Source organism: Microtus ochrogaster, unplaced genomic scaffold (genome assembly GCF_000317375.1).
Source record: "Microtus ochrogaster isolate Prairie Vole_2 unplaced genomic scaffold, MicOch1.0 UNK115, whole genome shotgun sequence".
Classification (NCBI taxonomy): domain Eukaryota; kingdom Metazoa; phylum Chordata; class Mammalia; order Rodentia; family Cricetidae; genus Microtus; species Microtus ochrogaster.
Window position 1 is genome coordinate 520,567 of NW_004949213.1, and position 14,816 is coordinate 535,382.

At 53.3% G+C, this 14,816-nt stretch overlaps 2 protein-coding genes across 4 annotated transcripts in view; both read right to left on the reverse strand.

The window, feature by feature from the left end:
• Shkbp1 (SH3KBP1 binding protein 1) overlaps positions 1-3,312 on the reverse strand; it is a 13,556-nt gene extending 10,244 nt beyond the window's left edge. For both annotated transcript variants that reach the window (XM_026778246.1, XM_005371589.2), the window contains exons 1-6: positions 2,963-3,312; positions 2,670-2,723; positions 2,492-2,537; positions 2,327-2,400; positions 1,502-1,560; positions 1,191-1,271 (exon numbers count right to left, since the gene is read on the reverse strand). In XM_026778246.1, the coding sequence (XP_026634047.1) occupies positions 1,191-1,271; positions 1,502-1,560; positions 2,327-2,400; positions 2,492-2,537; positions 2,670-2,723; positions 2,963-3,048 (400 nt within the window). In that variant the 5' untranslated portion in view covers positions 3,049-3,312. The remainder of the gene's footprint in view (positions 1-1,190; positions 1,272-1,501; positions 1,561-2,326; positions 2,401-2,491; positions 2,538-2,669; positions 2,724-2,962) is intronic.
• A 139-nt stretch (positions 3,313-3,451) lies between these two features.
• The window catches only part of Sptbn4 (spectrin beta, non-erythrocytic 4), a 57,445-nt gene continuing 46,080 nt past the window's right edge, over positions 3,452-14,816 (reverse strand). For both annotated transcript variants that reach the window (XM_013355342.2, XM_013355343.2), the window contains 10 exons: positions 14,369-14,613; positions 13,451-13,589; positions 13,283-13,367; positions 12,729-12,925; positions 11,121-11,728; positions 9,788-9,860; positions 8,959-9,251; positions 7,128-7,301; positions 6,942-6,984; positions 3,452-4,518 (listed from right to left, as the gene is read on the reverse strand). In XM_013355342.2, coding sequence (XP_013210796.2) covers positions 4,360-4,518; positions 6,942-6,984; positions 7,128-7,301; positions 8,959-9,251; positions 9,788-9,860; positions 11,121-11,728; positions 12,729-12,925; positions 13,283-13,367; positions 13,451-13,589; positions 14,369-14,613 — 2,016 coding nt within the window. In that variant the 3' untranslated portion in view covers positions 3,452-4,359. The remainder of the gene's footprint in view (positions 4,519-6,941; positions 6,985-7,127; positions 7,302-8,958; positions 9,252-9,787; positions 9,861-11,120; positions 11,729-12,728; positions 12,926-13,282; positions 13,368-13,450; positions 13,590-14,368; positions 14,614-14,816) is intronic.

The following is a 14,816-nucleotide window of genomic DNA, read 5'->3' on the forward strand; positions in this document are numbered from 1 at the left end:
AGGCAGTGATTAAAAGAATACAGTTTCCGTGTAATTATTTCGGGACATAAGCTAAGCTAGCCATGTGGGCGGCTGGGTGCCTGGGGACGCAGACCCGCAGCTCGCTCTTATTTCAACATGATTCTGACAGGTTGTCCTCTAGCCCCCCCCAAGTGCCCCAATAAATAAATACATATCATATAATAACTATTTTCTTTTTAAAGTAAAGAGAGAGATGGGTTGTATCTCAGCAGTAGAGTATGTTTCCAGAATTTACCCTGGAAGGGCTGTGGGCAGAAGTAGAATACACGCCTAGAATTCCCCAGTCAAGGTTTGGGGGTGTGGCTCCATGCTACAGCACCTGCTGGGCATGCACAAAGCTCTAGGTGCCAAATCCAGTACTATAGTAAATACATAATAAAATAAAGAATATAATGCAGGTGCTACAGAGATGGCTCTTGGGTAAAGTACTTGCTACAAGCTGAGAGCTAGGAAGGTAGACCAAGGCAAATCCTCCCATTTTGTGCACAAGCGAGCTTAGCCAATCGGTAAATGCCAGGTTCACTGAAACAGGCTCATAACAACAACAACAACTATTATTATTAATAATTATTATTATAGAATAAATTAAAAATTTGGTTCTCTTCCCTCCTAATAAAGGGAACCAACCCCCTTTTTTGGGGAGAAAGAACATTGTTCTGGCTTTTTGTTGTGGTGTTTGTTTTGAAACATGGTCTCCCAGTGTCTCCCTGACTATCCTGGAACTGGATATGTAAGCCAAGCTATTCTCCAGCTCACAGACATCCCCTGACTCAGTACTGGGATTAAAGGTGTGTGCTGCCATGCCCAGCTGTTCTGTTCTGGCTTTATTTTCACATCTCTACTGTATTTGTGGTATAGAGTTAGTAGCTAAAGCTTATATTTTAAATGCTTGTTTGTTTCGGTTTTTTTTTTTTTTTTGTTCCGTGTTTCTCTTTTCTGAAAAACAGGACAAAACCTAAGAAAACTCAGACTACATCTCCCATCAGGCTCTAGTGCATGCTTCATGGAAAATGCTGTTTCCTATTTCCTTTCCAACCATCTGATAAAGAACTACAACTCCCATTACAGCTCCAGGTTCCAAATACAAGTACCTAAGGGTCTGTAGTCTTATGGGAAATGTAGTCTCTAATCCAATCTCCCACTCCCCTGCATCTACGGGGAGTGCCTACCTGGAGGAGGTAGATAACCATTGAAGAGGACATTTCCACAGGAAGATCGATCCAACTCTTCCCTTACCTGCAGGCGACGAACTGCAAGGGAAGGACTCAAAACTTGATCTTGAGGGATAGGAAGGCAGACCCATGACCCTCTCTCCCCATGTGGTTTCCACAGAACTGCCAACCAACTCCTTCAGAGCCAGACCCAAACCCAGTGCTCTGAGCTCTAACCCAACCATCTTTCTGACTGGGCGAGTCAAAAAGGTAGAGAATGCTCAGGAAGTAACTGAGCATGCTGACTTGAGGGGGGCACTTACACTTACCCAGTGGAGTGAGCCCATAGAATTGGGCTTCATGGAGGAGGCTGGACCCGTGGATACCCCTGGGTAATAGAAGAGAATTGGGGTAAAAGTCTGGGGTGTTGGGGTGGGCAGCACGTTCTGAGAAGGTTTTTGAAACTGCTAGTATTGACAGGCTTAAGATTCTAGGGAATTTGAGGATGGTGCACACCTGCCACCCTGGAACATAGGAAGTAGAGGCAAGAGGATCAAAGTAAGTTTAGCCGGGTGGTGATGGTGCACGCTTTTAATCCCAGCATTTGGGAGAGAGAGGCAGGCGGATATCTAAAGAGTTTGAGGCCAGCCTGGTCTACAGAGAGAGTTCCAGGACAGAAAGAAGGAAGGAAAGGAAAGGAAAGGAAAGGAAAGGAAAGGAAAGGAAAGGAAAGGAAAGGAAAGGAAAGGAAAGGAAAGGAAAGGAAAGTTAGCCTGGTCTGGACTGAGATTTCTAGCAGCCAGGGCTAAAATACTTTTAGAATACTTCTTAAACCGGGCAGTGGTGGCACATGTCTTTAATCCCAGCACTTGGGAGGCAGAGGCAGGCGGATCTCTTTGAGTTCGAGGCCAGCCTGGGCTACAAGAGCTAGTTCTAGGACAGGCTCTAAAGCTACAGAGAAACGCTGTCTTGAAAAGCAAACAAACAAACAAAAATACTTTTTAAAAAAAATCTAGGGAACAAACGTGTGCACATATTTGAAGGGGGGTGATCAGGACTGAATATTTTGGATTGAATGGAACACATGGGCAGACACTCCGAGAAGGAGGAGAGACTTACTTGATGGGGGAACATACTCCCTTACCCATACCAACCTGGGGTCTAACTCTTTGGTCCGCAGGAAGTTGAGGATGGGGGCAAAGACGGTGGGGTCCCTGTCGATGAAGATCTGTAGGGGGAGGGCATGGCAACCGGGAGTGAGTAGGAAGTCCTGTCCCTCCCCCCACTGGCCATCCCACTTTTGATCTTTCCCTACTCACAGCTCCGGTCTCATCTTTCAGAGTTGAGATTCGTCCGCTCAAAAGACTACAGGAAGGGGAAGCCGAGGAGGTGTCACGGGCCGAGTTGCAGTGGTGAGTAAAGGTGGAAATAAGTCTTCCCACACCCTTTCCTTTCATCCCCTCCTACCCTCGCCCCCACACTGGCTCTCCTAATCACCTGGAGAAGAAAGAGTCTGGGATCCAGGTGAGCGTCTGGCGAGAGGTACTAAACCTGGGGCCGTGAGGTAAGGAGAGGAAACAGATGACGGGGAGGTAAGGACCGCTGCTTTCTCCCACGCGATCCACGCACGGAAACTTCCCTCCTTTGGCATTTTTTTATCCAAGCGCCAAGCCTCCAGCACGGGGCGGAGCAACCCTTGATGGACAGGGATTACCACCCCCACCCCTAGAAGAGGCGGGTATCCCGCCTTCGTCCCGTAGGATGGGGCCTCGGGGATCTCCCACACTCACCGCTTGCCCCCCACGTTCAGATTGATTACTTCCCCCGGGGATCCCCGATTCGGGACCCCCTCCGCTGCGGTCGTAGCAACAGCCATGGCCCCCCGGCGAGCCTGCCGGTCTGGACCCACTTCCGGGTGCGCACAGACCCCGCCCCTGATGCTTGCTCATTGGTCTAGAGACTCCAGCATTCTCCGACGATTGGACAGAGCGTTCGCTCGTCGCAATTACGTTTCTCTGACTCTAAAGCCGGGCAGTCTTGCCTGACCTCGATGGGGTGCATCTCTCAGCTGCTTTGGGTAGTTTAACAACTTCCCCTTATCTCTAGGGTTCCCTTATTTAGGCATAATATATAGGCGACCCGTTGAGGAGTACGTGTGCAGATCTTGAAATGAGCCACCAATGGGCAGGTACATCCAGAGTCTGGTAGACAGTCTTCGCACCCGCGTCCCATCAGCCCACCCTCCAATCCTGTCTCAGGTACGCAAACAAACCAGCGTAGACCGTCAAAGCCAAAGGGTTTATTATAGGTACATACAGTGTGCGCCTGCCACACCGCCCCGCACCCCCGGCCCTGGCGGCGTCTTCGGGCAGCCACTGGGGCTGCCTGTAACCCTGATCTCCCGACTCCCAGGGAGGTGCTCCAGCCAGAAGCATGCAAGGGGGGAGGACTTCCCAACCCCCCTCCCGTCGGGAAGTGGCATTTACAGCTGGATGGGGGAGGAGAGAGGAAGACAATTTTGAACTTTGACTCCCCTCCTATTAAAAGCCTTCGCGGATGCGGGGCGGGGGAAGGAGGGAGAGGTCTACATTTTTGCAAAAATAAACTAAGTCAGGAATTAACCGCATGGCTCTGAGATGGCGGAGTGCAGGGGCTAAGGGCCCCTTCGCTCCCTCTTCCCAGACAGATCAAGGCAGCATTGGAAGTGAGGTAAAGGCAGGGAGGAGTGTCCCCTCCCCACCCCCTAGCACCCTGGATGGTCCAGGGGACCTCACCAGCGCCCCCGTGTCCATCCTTAGGGCGGAGAGGAGGCCAACGAACACCACCACCTCCCAGATCCCTTGCCACTCCAGCTTCTTGGGGCAGGATCTGACGATGGGGCAGGGGGCTTGGCTCTACTGGCTCCTGGCCAGTCCCCACCAAGCTCAGTTATTGCATAAAAAGAATGGAGCCCCAGCACCTGGGGTGGGGTTGGCGAGCGGGAAGGGACCGAGATATGGCTATAGGGACAACAATCCCCCACCACCATTTCTTGGAGTGCAGGAGAAGTCCCTTCCATTCCAGGGTCCACCGTGACACATCCGCAGTCATTCCTGCCCTTGCGGATGAAAAGGTGTCTTTGTGTCCACAGTGCGGAGAGGAGGGGCAAGGAGACTTGTCAGACTCCAAGTGGGGAGGGTACCTGGAGTCACTTCCGGCGCCCGCTGGCCCTCCGCTCCGCACCCTCACGTTTGGGGTTGCCCTCATCTGTGGATGATGTGGTAGGTAGTGTCTGACCCCAGCGGGCGATCTCGGCGTGTTCCGCCACTGAGTTAGCCACAGCCTCCAGCCAGCCATTCATCTCCTCCTGGCGGAAGAAGCAGGACAGGTCCATCTCTGGGGGAGGATCTCAACCACACTGCCCTCCCTTCTATTATCTGGGTAATGCTGATAGTGAGGCTAAGGGGACTCTTCTCTAAGCCCTTCTGTGGATTTATTCGCTTAAACAGAAGCAATAGCATCATCTGTAAGACACCCCCCCCACACACACACACACAGATGAACAATCTAAATGAAGGGAAGCATTGAGCAGAAACTTGCAGAGCCTCGACCTTTGCCAGTCCCTATGCTAATTGGCCTCCATGTACCAACTGACTTTGCTTTTCACAAAAGCTCTCAGATAAATTATTTGAGCGCTCAGAAAGAGAGCTCAGTGGGTAACAGCACATTGGAGCCTGATGAATGATAAGCAGGACCCGCACAGCGGAAGGCGAGCACTGACTCAGGGAGGCCTCCACCTGCACACCCAAGGCATAGTACGTGTGCGCACACACACTCATGAACACACACGCAAAAATAAAATGTAACAGAGCAAGATGGTGGGGCACCCCTTTAATCCCAGTACTTGGGAGGCAGAGGTAGGAGGATCTCTGGGAGTTTGAGGTCAGCCTGATCTACATAGGAAGTTCCAGGACTACATAGAGAAACCCTGTCTCAAAAAAGAAAAATAGAAACCAGATTTAGGAATTTGAGAGATGGCTCCATGAGTAAGAATACTGGCTGGGACCAGAATTTCATTCTCAGCACCCACGTGAGCATCTGTTTCAGGGGATACACCACCCTCTTCTAGCTGTGGTGGAGAATCAGGCAGCCACATGCACACGCGCACACACACACACACACACACACACGCACGCACGCAGGCAAGCATACAGATAAAAATAAATGTTTTTTAAAAATTTAAAAGGATCTTTAAAAATCCTCATTCTTTCATTTGTGTGATGTTTAAGAATGTGCGTGGGGGGGTGGGGCATGCCTTGTGCACATGTGTGGAGGCCAGAAGAGGATCCAAGTGTCCTGCTCTATTACCTCCCGTCTAGTTCCCTCCAAACAGGGTCTCCAGCAACTGCCTACAATTATGGGGTTGTTCGTGGGCAGCCATGCCTGGCTCGCTCTTTCTTTCTCTTTTCTTTCTCTATCTTTCTTTCTTTCTTTCTTTCTTTCTTCTTTCTTTCTTTCTTTCTTTCTTTCTTTCAATGCTGGAATCCAAATAATGGCCTCAGGCTTGAACAGCAATTTTCCTACCACTGAACCACTTCTCTAGTCCCATGGGGTGTGTGATGCTTCACATCAACTCTCCTCTCAACAACCCTCACCCCAGTGCACTCGGGATAGAATCCTCTCCTGGATACCCCCAATACCGAGAGAGATCCAGTCCCCAGAAACCTTTCTGACACCGTCTACCCCAGCTCAGCTGTCCTCCTGCAGTTGGCTGTCACAAGCCTTCAAAGTTTTGCCTTTTTGGTTATCTCTGTGGGGATCACACATCTTCCCTTTTTTTAGATAGGTTAGCCCAGGATGGCTTCATTCTCACTCTGTAGCCCAGGACTGATCCTCTTGCTTCCACCTCCCATATGCTGAGATTACAGAAAATGACCACACCCAACCTTGATCACTCCCTTTTTGGAGGGAGGAAGGTATTTCTTTTTTCTTTTTTTCTTTTTCTTTTTTGTTTTTTGTTTTGTTTTTCGAGACAGGGTTTCTCTGTGGTTTTGGAGCCTGTCCTGGAACTAGCTCTTGTAGACCAGGCTGGTCTCGAACTCACAGAGATCCGCCTGCCTCTGCCTCCCAAGTGCTGGGATTAAAGGCGTGCGCCACCACCGCCCAGCCAAGGAAGGTATTTCAGGACAGGGTTTCTCTGGGCAGCCCTGGCTGTCCTGGAAATCACTCTATAGTCCAGGCTGACCTCGAATTCAGTGATCCTCCTGCCTCAGCCTCCCGAGTGCTGGGATTACAGCCTCTCTCTCTCTCTTTTTATCGTGTTGTTGTGTATATATGCCATGCGTGTACAGGTGGCCTCAGAGGCCAGAAGAGGGTGCTAGATCCCCTAAAGCTGCAGATACAGGGAGTTGTGAGCTGCCTTACATGGGTGCTAAGAACCACACTTGAGTCCTCCTGAAAAGCAGGGAGTAAGTACTCTTAACCACAGAGCCATCTCCCTAGACCGCTGGTGACTCCTTTTAAACCTGCACCTACTGTCTTCCCAGCCTTCTGAGTGGCTATGAGAAAGAAGATGGACTTAGTGATCATGGCCACCAGGCACCTTCCCTGGACACCCCCCCCCCCCCCGGTCTTAGGATGCTCTCTGGGCTCTCACTGCTTTCCTGTTACAGTTCTTATACTTCTGGCCTGTGTGGTTTCTTCTAAAGCCCCAACTCCTTGATTCAGGAACCAACCAGGAAGCTAGACCACTTAGAGATCAACCTATGGTGTGAAAGAACCAACTCTTACCTCGTCTTTAGCTTGGAGCAAGAACTCGCTGCCATCCTGGGTCCTGCAGGAGACATAGGACTTCAGGGATCTTGAGGGCCCCAGCCCCTGCTCCCATCCATTGCCTTTCAAGAAAACTGAGAGCCCACAGGGGAAATAAAGCAAGGCGGAGCCCCCCCCTCCCTTCTGCCCATGGGAGGGACTCACTGGAGCTTGAAGACATGTTTCTTTTTCTTGTAGTCACTAGCCACCTCGCTGGTGGCCTTGTGCAGGCTGAGCAGTGGTTCCCCACCATGCGTGCCCCCCGATGATGGGCCTTTGGAGTCCTTGTAGAAGCCTAGCTCCCCCTTGCTGAGCACACAGTACAGGCTCACCCATGACCTGGGGGTGGTGAGATGGCAATTGAGGCAGAGCTGCAGAGTTCTGCCTGGGAACTCTACATCATCACCCTTACAGAGCATGTGCTTGATCTTGTACCTCTGGCCCTTTGCCCCACAAGGCAGGTCCTGTTCTGGGAGGTGTGACTAGTGCTCCCAGAACCAAGAGTTTGCCCAGGCTGCTCCCTGCTGGCTAACCCTTCCTCGTCTCATTTCATATTGACTTTCCTAAAAGCAAGACACGAGCTGTTGGGATAGGAAGGCAGCCAGCAGTAGGCAGAGCCCTTGTCTAGGATTCACTAGCGAAGAGCTGGGGGTATATCTCAGTGGTAGAACACGAAGCCACGGGCTTGATCCCCAGTCCTGAAAGAATTCAACTGACTCATATGCACACCCGTGTTTCGTTCACTGATCTCACTTTCCCCATGCCTCGCCTTCTCTGGTTCTCCTTTCCCCGCCCTTCACCAAGTTGTTCCTTCAAGAAAGAGGTAAGGTTCCTACAGTCTGAAACAAGATCTGGTCTCCCCATGCAGCCAAAGTCCCTGTCTAGGAAGAAGTCCCTGGTTAGGAAAATAACATTCAGCAGGTGTCAGTGTTCATTCCCATGTTGGTCTAGGGACAAGGAAGAAAACATTCACTTCAGTCAGCACCAGCAAAGCCTCAGCCTGTCCTGCTCCCTTCGTGTCCTGGGTCCAGATATCACTATACCTGACTCTACCTGCCCCACATTTTCCATCTCAGTTGGACAAAAATGTACTGGACAAGTATAAGCTGAACTCTCTTCAAAACTAAACACGCACACACTCACACACAAACACACATGTGCAAACGTGTTAGGGCCTGAGGAGATTAAGGCACTTGCAGCCAAGCCTTACAGCCTGAGTTCAATCGCAGGGACCCACGGTGGAGGGAGAGAATCGACTCCTGCCAGTTGTCCCCTGACCTCCACACACAACTTCCACCCCCAACACAAATAAATGTAGTTTAGCTAATTTAAGCTGGCCCGGCAGTGGTGGCGCATGCTTTTAGTTCCAGCCCTTAGGAGGTAGAGGCAGGTGTATCTCTGTGAGTCCGAGGCCGGCCTGATCTACAAGAGCTACAGGCTCTAAAGTTACAGCGAAATCCTGTCTCGAAAAACAAACAAAAACCGCAAAAAAACAAAACAAAAGAAAAAGAAAAGCTGCTCATCTGGAAATCTGAAATAACTTCCAACATTCCGAAACTAGGTCCTCAGTTGAGGCTATGCTCCTTTCCGGAACCCCACTGTAAATTTCATGAGTAGAGGTTGTAAGGTGGGGCGGGAGGGATCCATCCCGTCATCCCGCTCACTGATTGGATGCCATCTTGAAGCTCCAATTCACACCGCACTGGAATCATCCAGATTAGACACTACTTCATGTTTGCTCCTTAGCCACAGTCAACACCTACGGTGGTCGCTGAGACTGAATCTCAATTTATTCACGTTAGGGGCAAGAACCTTTGTCATGCGCCCATCTCGCTCGACCACTTAGCTATTGGAGATGCTAAACGTCGACCACGCCCCTCCCTTTCACGGATTGGAGTCTTTGAATTTGAGTCCCGCCCCCCTCCCGCCCAGCTACTCATTCATGAAACGCCCTGAGCGGGCTCCCAGCCATCCAAAGCCCCGCCCACGCGCTCACCGGTTGGACGACTTGCGGTTAGCGTCGAGCTCGCGCTTGCGCAGCAGGAAGCCCTCGTGCTGCACTGTGTGAGTGGGCGGAGGCGGAGGAGCGGGGGCGGAGCCTCCCTGGGCAGGGGCGGAGCGCGAGCGCCGGCTTCCCCCGCCCTCACCACCCTCTCGAGGCCGTGGCCGCCGGCGTGGCTTGGGCCGGTCCCGTGCCCGCGGCCGATCGGGCCGAGGTGTCCGCTCGGGCGGCTCAAGCCCGTTGGGCAGGCGACCGGGGGGAAGCTCACGAGGTTGAGGCAGCGACGGCTGTGTGAATGAAGGGAGTGGGGAGAGGGGTACTGTCCATGATGACTAGCGGGGAGCATCCTGTCTGGGGAGCCTTAGGGCCAGGGTTCCCATCGTTCTGCAGGGCCGCTTATCTTGGAGGGGAACATAAGAAGACCCTCAGGGCTGAGGAGACCCCCTTGGGTTTTGGGAATGGGTCATTAGAATTTAGGCTTTGGAATTCTGGAAGCTGGAAGGTAGGGACAGGGTCTAAGGAGGTAGACTAGAGGAAGGGTATAGAATTTCTGTGTGAGGAATCTTGGGGTGGTCTCTTGAGTGACTAATGAGGAAATTCGGGACCCCCACAAGGCTGGAGAAATAGGGAGTCTAAAACAGATGGGGCAGAGTTTAGAGTCTAATCCTTGTGTGTGGAGGGAGAAATAAGGGTCCTGGGTTTGTGGCTCCATATGCTGACTGCAAGGTCCTGGAAGGAGGATGGGCCTGCGCAATGATTGCCTCTCAAGATCCTGGCCACTAAGAGGGCTTCTACCACCACCCATCCCTGTGACTCAACTTACCACCCCAGCAGGGAGCCCAGGGCCTGCCTCTTTCTCCTGCAGCTGCTCCACAATGTCCGCTAGGGTGGCCTTCCTGGAGAACAAGGGCAGAAGACCCAAATGAGATGCAGTACCTTTGGCTAGGGCCCTGACTGCCTGGACAGTCACACCATACCAGGCCTCGATACCAGGCCTCGATACCAGGCCTCGATACCAGGCCTTGATACCAGGCCTCGATACCAGGCCCCTGCCCACAACTCAGCAGGCTCACACGTGTGTGCCTTGCACACCGCGGGTGTTCCTGACACAGCTACTCGATGTACAACCAAATCCCTCTCTCCAAGGTTTTTTCTTATTTGTTTAGTTAACTTTTTTTTTTATAGGTTTATGTGTGTGAGTGCTTTGCCTGCACGTGTGTGTGTGTGCATGCGCACGCATGCCACGTGGGTACCTGCTGACCACAGCGGCCAGAGGAAGGCACTGGGTCCTCTGGAGCTGGAGTTCCAAATGGCTGTGGGCCACCCAGTGTGGGTGCTTGGAACAAACTGGGGTCCTATAGACAGCAACAAGTGGCTTGACCACTGTGCCATCTCTTCAGCCTTTGATTGCTTTGAGTCAAGGTCTGACCTCTGGCCTCTCTGAGGATGACCGTGAACCCCCACTCCTCCCGCTGGCTCCCAGGTGATGGGAGTACAGGCCAGGACCACCACACTCCAATTACTTGTTTGTTTTAGAGACAGAATCACTTGCCCTGATGCTCAGGATGTACAGCAGGGCAGTTGGTCTGGGACTCAGTCCTTCACACCTAAGGGCTGTGATCACACATGAAAGAGCTCACTCTGCTGTTCTCTGAGCTTTGTCTGACTGATTGATGATTTTTCCTGAGACAGGGTCTCTCTATGCAGCCCTGGCTGTCCTGGAACTCCCTCAGTAGACTAGGTTGACCTTGAACTCACAGAGATCCTCCTGCCTTGGTCTCCTGAGTGCTGTAAGTAAAGGCGTGCGCCACCACCGCCTGCGTGTCCCTTGAGTTTTAAGCAGAGCAAAAGGCAAGCTGGTGTCTTTGAGCTTTTAAACATACTGTTGTGTTCTTTACACACATCCCTGAGTTTCTAAGTCCCCTGGGCTTTTCCCCCCAGTCCTAAATGTCTCCGGTCTTCACAGTTTAGTGAAAAGTCTGTTTCCGTCACTGCTCCTGGGCCTCCCGCCATGGCCTCAGAAATGCTAGCATTACAATTACAGACTTGCCACCACCGTGCTCACTTGGGCAGCTCTGAGCCCAGAAGCCCAGCCTTTGGGCCCTCTAGACCACAGCTTTCCCTTCCCCTAACACCTTAGTCACAGAGGTCCTCACCCTTTGACCAGCTCTCCTCTGGTTGGTGTCTCCTGTTCGCTAGACTCCTGTCTCTCCAACCTCCTCTCCCGCCGCTCCCGCCGCCTCTCCATCTGCTCATAGCGACCCAAAGTAAGGCTATGTGGTGCCTCGTGGTCCGCAGACTCCTGGCGCTCCGACCGCCGCCTCCGCGCAGCCTCCTCTGGTTGTTCGGTGGACTCCTGGCGTTCTGACCGTCGTCTCCGTGGCAGCTCCTCCGCACGATCCGCTGACTCCTGGCGCTCCGGCCGGGGCCGGACCTGTTCTGTCAGCGCCGGGGTTCCAGGGCTGTCCGTCTTGTCCAGCGCTGTGGCTGTTGGGGCCGCGGGTTCTACCCTCCCCGGGACCTCAGGGAGCCGGTCAATACGCGGCTGGAGACGCTCGGGCTTGAGCTCCTGGCGCACATACCCAACCCGGGTCCGCACCTCGGCTGACAGAGTGTCCGAGGCCCGGCGAGCCAAGGGCTCATAACCCCCTGGACGTAGCAAAGGCGCTGCCTTGGCCGCCAGCTCGGTGGGGTCCCCAAAGAACTTGCGCCCCAGCAAGGGGGTGGGTGGCTGCTTGCTCTGCTCTGCCTTGAGTTTCTCGATCTGGGGGAGGGGGTAGAAAAGTCAGGTCAGATCGGGGGAATGGGGCGGAGCCTAGAGAGTCGTTCGCGAAGGTCTGGGCATTCTTCCTCGCTGTTTAGCTTAGCTTCTTGGAGAAACAGGGTTTTCAGGCATTGCCTATTCTTAGCCAAAACTAAATCCTTGTTCTTTCCACAAACACCCATTGATCTTGTAGGGGAAAAGGGGCCTCCCCCCGCCCCTGTCTTTCTTCCTCCCTTCCCTTCCCTTCTGCTTGTTTTGGTCTTTGTTTTGTGGGGTGTGTGTGGTGGGATCTACATGGAAAACAGGGCTCCATGTAGCCCAGACTGGCTCCAAACTCGTTATTACTGAGGATGACCTTGCACTAACTTCTGATGGCTTCTGTTGCCACCTCCCAAATGCTGGGAATGAGGTGTGTGCCACCACCCCTCTGAGAGCTAAACAGTCACCTTCTCTGGGTGCTTTTCTGACCCCTTCCACCACACCTTCCCTAACAGCCCCCTCAGGCCCCTGAGGCATGTTATCACAACAAGGTCTTTGCATTCGCAGTGTTCTTCAGGTCTCATACTGGACTCTTCAAGACCAGACCAAGGGCTTCTCAAATCCCTGCCCCGTTTCATCTCCCCAGACTCAACCTATTTTTCATCAAAAATTTTAGGCCCCTCTGGGTTCTTAACAGTTACAGGTATGTCCCTCTGCCTTCCTTTTTTTTTTTTTTTTTTTTTTTTTTTTTAGTTTTTCGAGACAGGGTTTCTCTGTAGCTTTGGAGCCTGTCCTGGCACTAGCTCTTGTAGACCAGGCTGGCCTCAAACTCACAGAGATCCGCCTGCCTCTGCCTCCCAAGTGCTGGGATTAAAGGCATGTGCCACCACCGCCCGGCCCCTCTGCCTTCCCTTACAGCCCAGGAAGGACCTATGTTCAGTGCTGCCCAGTGCAGGGCCAGGCACCCAAGCAAGTCTAACATATAGGGATGGTGGGTGGGAGGTAGGATCTGGGGTCTGACCGTGGTCAAGCGCCGTAGAGAGCTGAACCTCTCCTCCCAGGCTGCGGCTGCTTTTCGGAAGGCCTCATGTCGCCGGATAAGCTGCTCCACCTCGTCCACACTGCTGCCCAGCTCCCGGCTCTGCAGGAGTGGCTCCTGGGCTGTCAGCCAGGCATCAGCCACCACAGCCTCCTGAGCAAACTGGTGCACCTCCAGCACTGGGGGTAGGTATAGGAGGTGAGGCGCCAGGCGAGCCTCAGAACTTTGCCTGGGGTGGAAGCTAAGATTTTCTGGCGATCCCCTCGGGCTACCCCCAGTCCAGCCTTCAGAGTAATGAGAACTTAAAACATTGTATTTGTTGTGTGTCCATTAGGATACCCTCACATGGGGAGCTGAGCTCAAAAGTAAGACAGCCCTTTCTCATTCACCCTCCCAGCCCCAGGGGTTTGGTTCTGGGTACCCAAGGACGACATGCAAAGCATGCTCATGTCACTTGTCACCCTCTGGTCTTGACCAGATGTGCAGAGGTTTGTCCCCTGTGCCGCTGAGGCACTGGTGTGTAGGCCCTTACTCACTCTGCTGCAGCCACTCCCAGTGACGGTCCCACTTCTCAGACACCTCCTCCTTCCGGGTTCCCAGCTTGTCCAGCTGCGCCTGGATCTGGGAGTGTGTGGGTGGGGTGAGAGAGGCATCGGGGTAGGCAAAAGGTAGGAGCAGAGAGGGACCCCATGTTTCTCCCCCACCTCATCAGCCATGGCACTCTTGTTGAGTAATAGGGAGCGCCCCAACTCCTGGCAGGCCGTCAGCTCAGGCACACGAGCCTCCAGTTCCGTCTTCAGACCCTGGTGGTAGTTCATAAGCACCTCCACCGACGACACATCCCTGCAGCGGGGAGGGGACAGGGATCTAAGCCGCATGCAACCACCCTCAGGCTGCCCCTTAGATGCAGCTCCCAAAGAGCACATTGACACTGCTGTTCTACAGAACCCCAGGACATCGACCTTCTCTGACCAAGTTCTGAGGTAGTGATCCGAAAGTGCCAAAGTTTGTTTTAGTGTGCCTAGAACTTCAGGTCTGACCTCCCCTCCTTCTCCATCCCTTCAACAGGGTCTCGTGTAGCACATGCTGGCCTGGAACTGGCTATGTCGCTGAAGATGACTGAGTTACATCCTCAACCCTTGTGTTTGTTTTTTATTTTGAGGCAGGGTCTTGTTAAGTTATCCATCTAGCCCTGAACTCATTCTGCTGCCTCAGCTCCCTGAGTAGCCAAGTGGATCTGCCTGTGCCACCAGGCTTAGCTCAGGTTTGGCTTCTGCTGGACACTGACCCCAAACTACTGCGTAAAGATCTAAGGAGTACCTATTAGGTTAAGTTGCAGCATCTGCTTTACTGACTGTGACAATGGTCTCACAGCTTTCTCTCGGTCCTGGCCAGGCCTTACTGTGACATGCCCACAGGGAGGCCAGTGTGAACACCCGGATAGGATCCAGGGCAGAAAGCACCCTAGGCCAAGCCTAAAAGGGATCCTCACACATCTGAAGCACCCAGAACAGTGCCTGGCACACAGAGGCACTTTACAAAGGGGATATTGGAGGTGGGGCAGCTACTGAAGACCGCCATAGGTAAGCAAAAAGCCCAAGATGAGGCGGGGGGGGGGGCACCTGGGTTTGTCAGCTGCCCCGATCTGGCCCGCGATGCCATCCATCCAGGAAAGCAGGTCACGGGCCTGGCTGTGGAAGCGCAGCGCATCGGCCGTGGAGCTGACGTGCAGACGAGCATCCTCACAGGCTGCCAGCAGCTCCTTCCAACCCTGCAACACCTCCTGCTCGCGGCTGGCGATGGCCTCGGCGTGCTCGCCCGCATACACCGTCCGCAGCTGGGCAGCCCCCTCCTGCAGCTGCCGTACCTGAGGGGCGTGACCCGCCGTGTGTGTGGGCGCAGGCTCCGCCCTCTTATTCATCTCACTTGACCCAGCCTCCACCCTTCCTTCCGTCAGCACCTGTGCCCCCCCCGCCCCGTCCCTCCTCCATGGTCCAGGCTCCTCCCTCCCCCGACTCTGTAGCTCAGGTTCTTCCCTTTCCTCCGCCTCTACAGCCCAGGTTCTTCCCC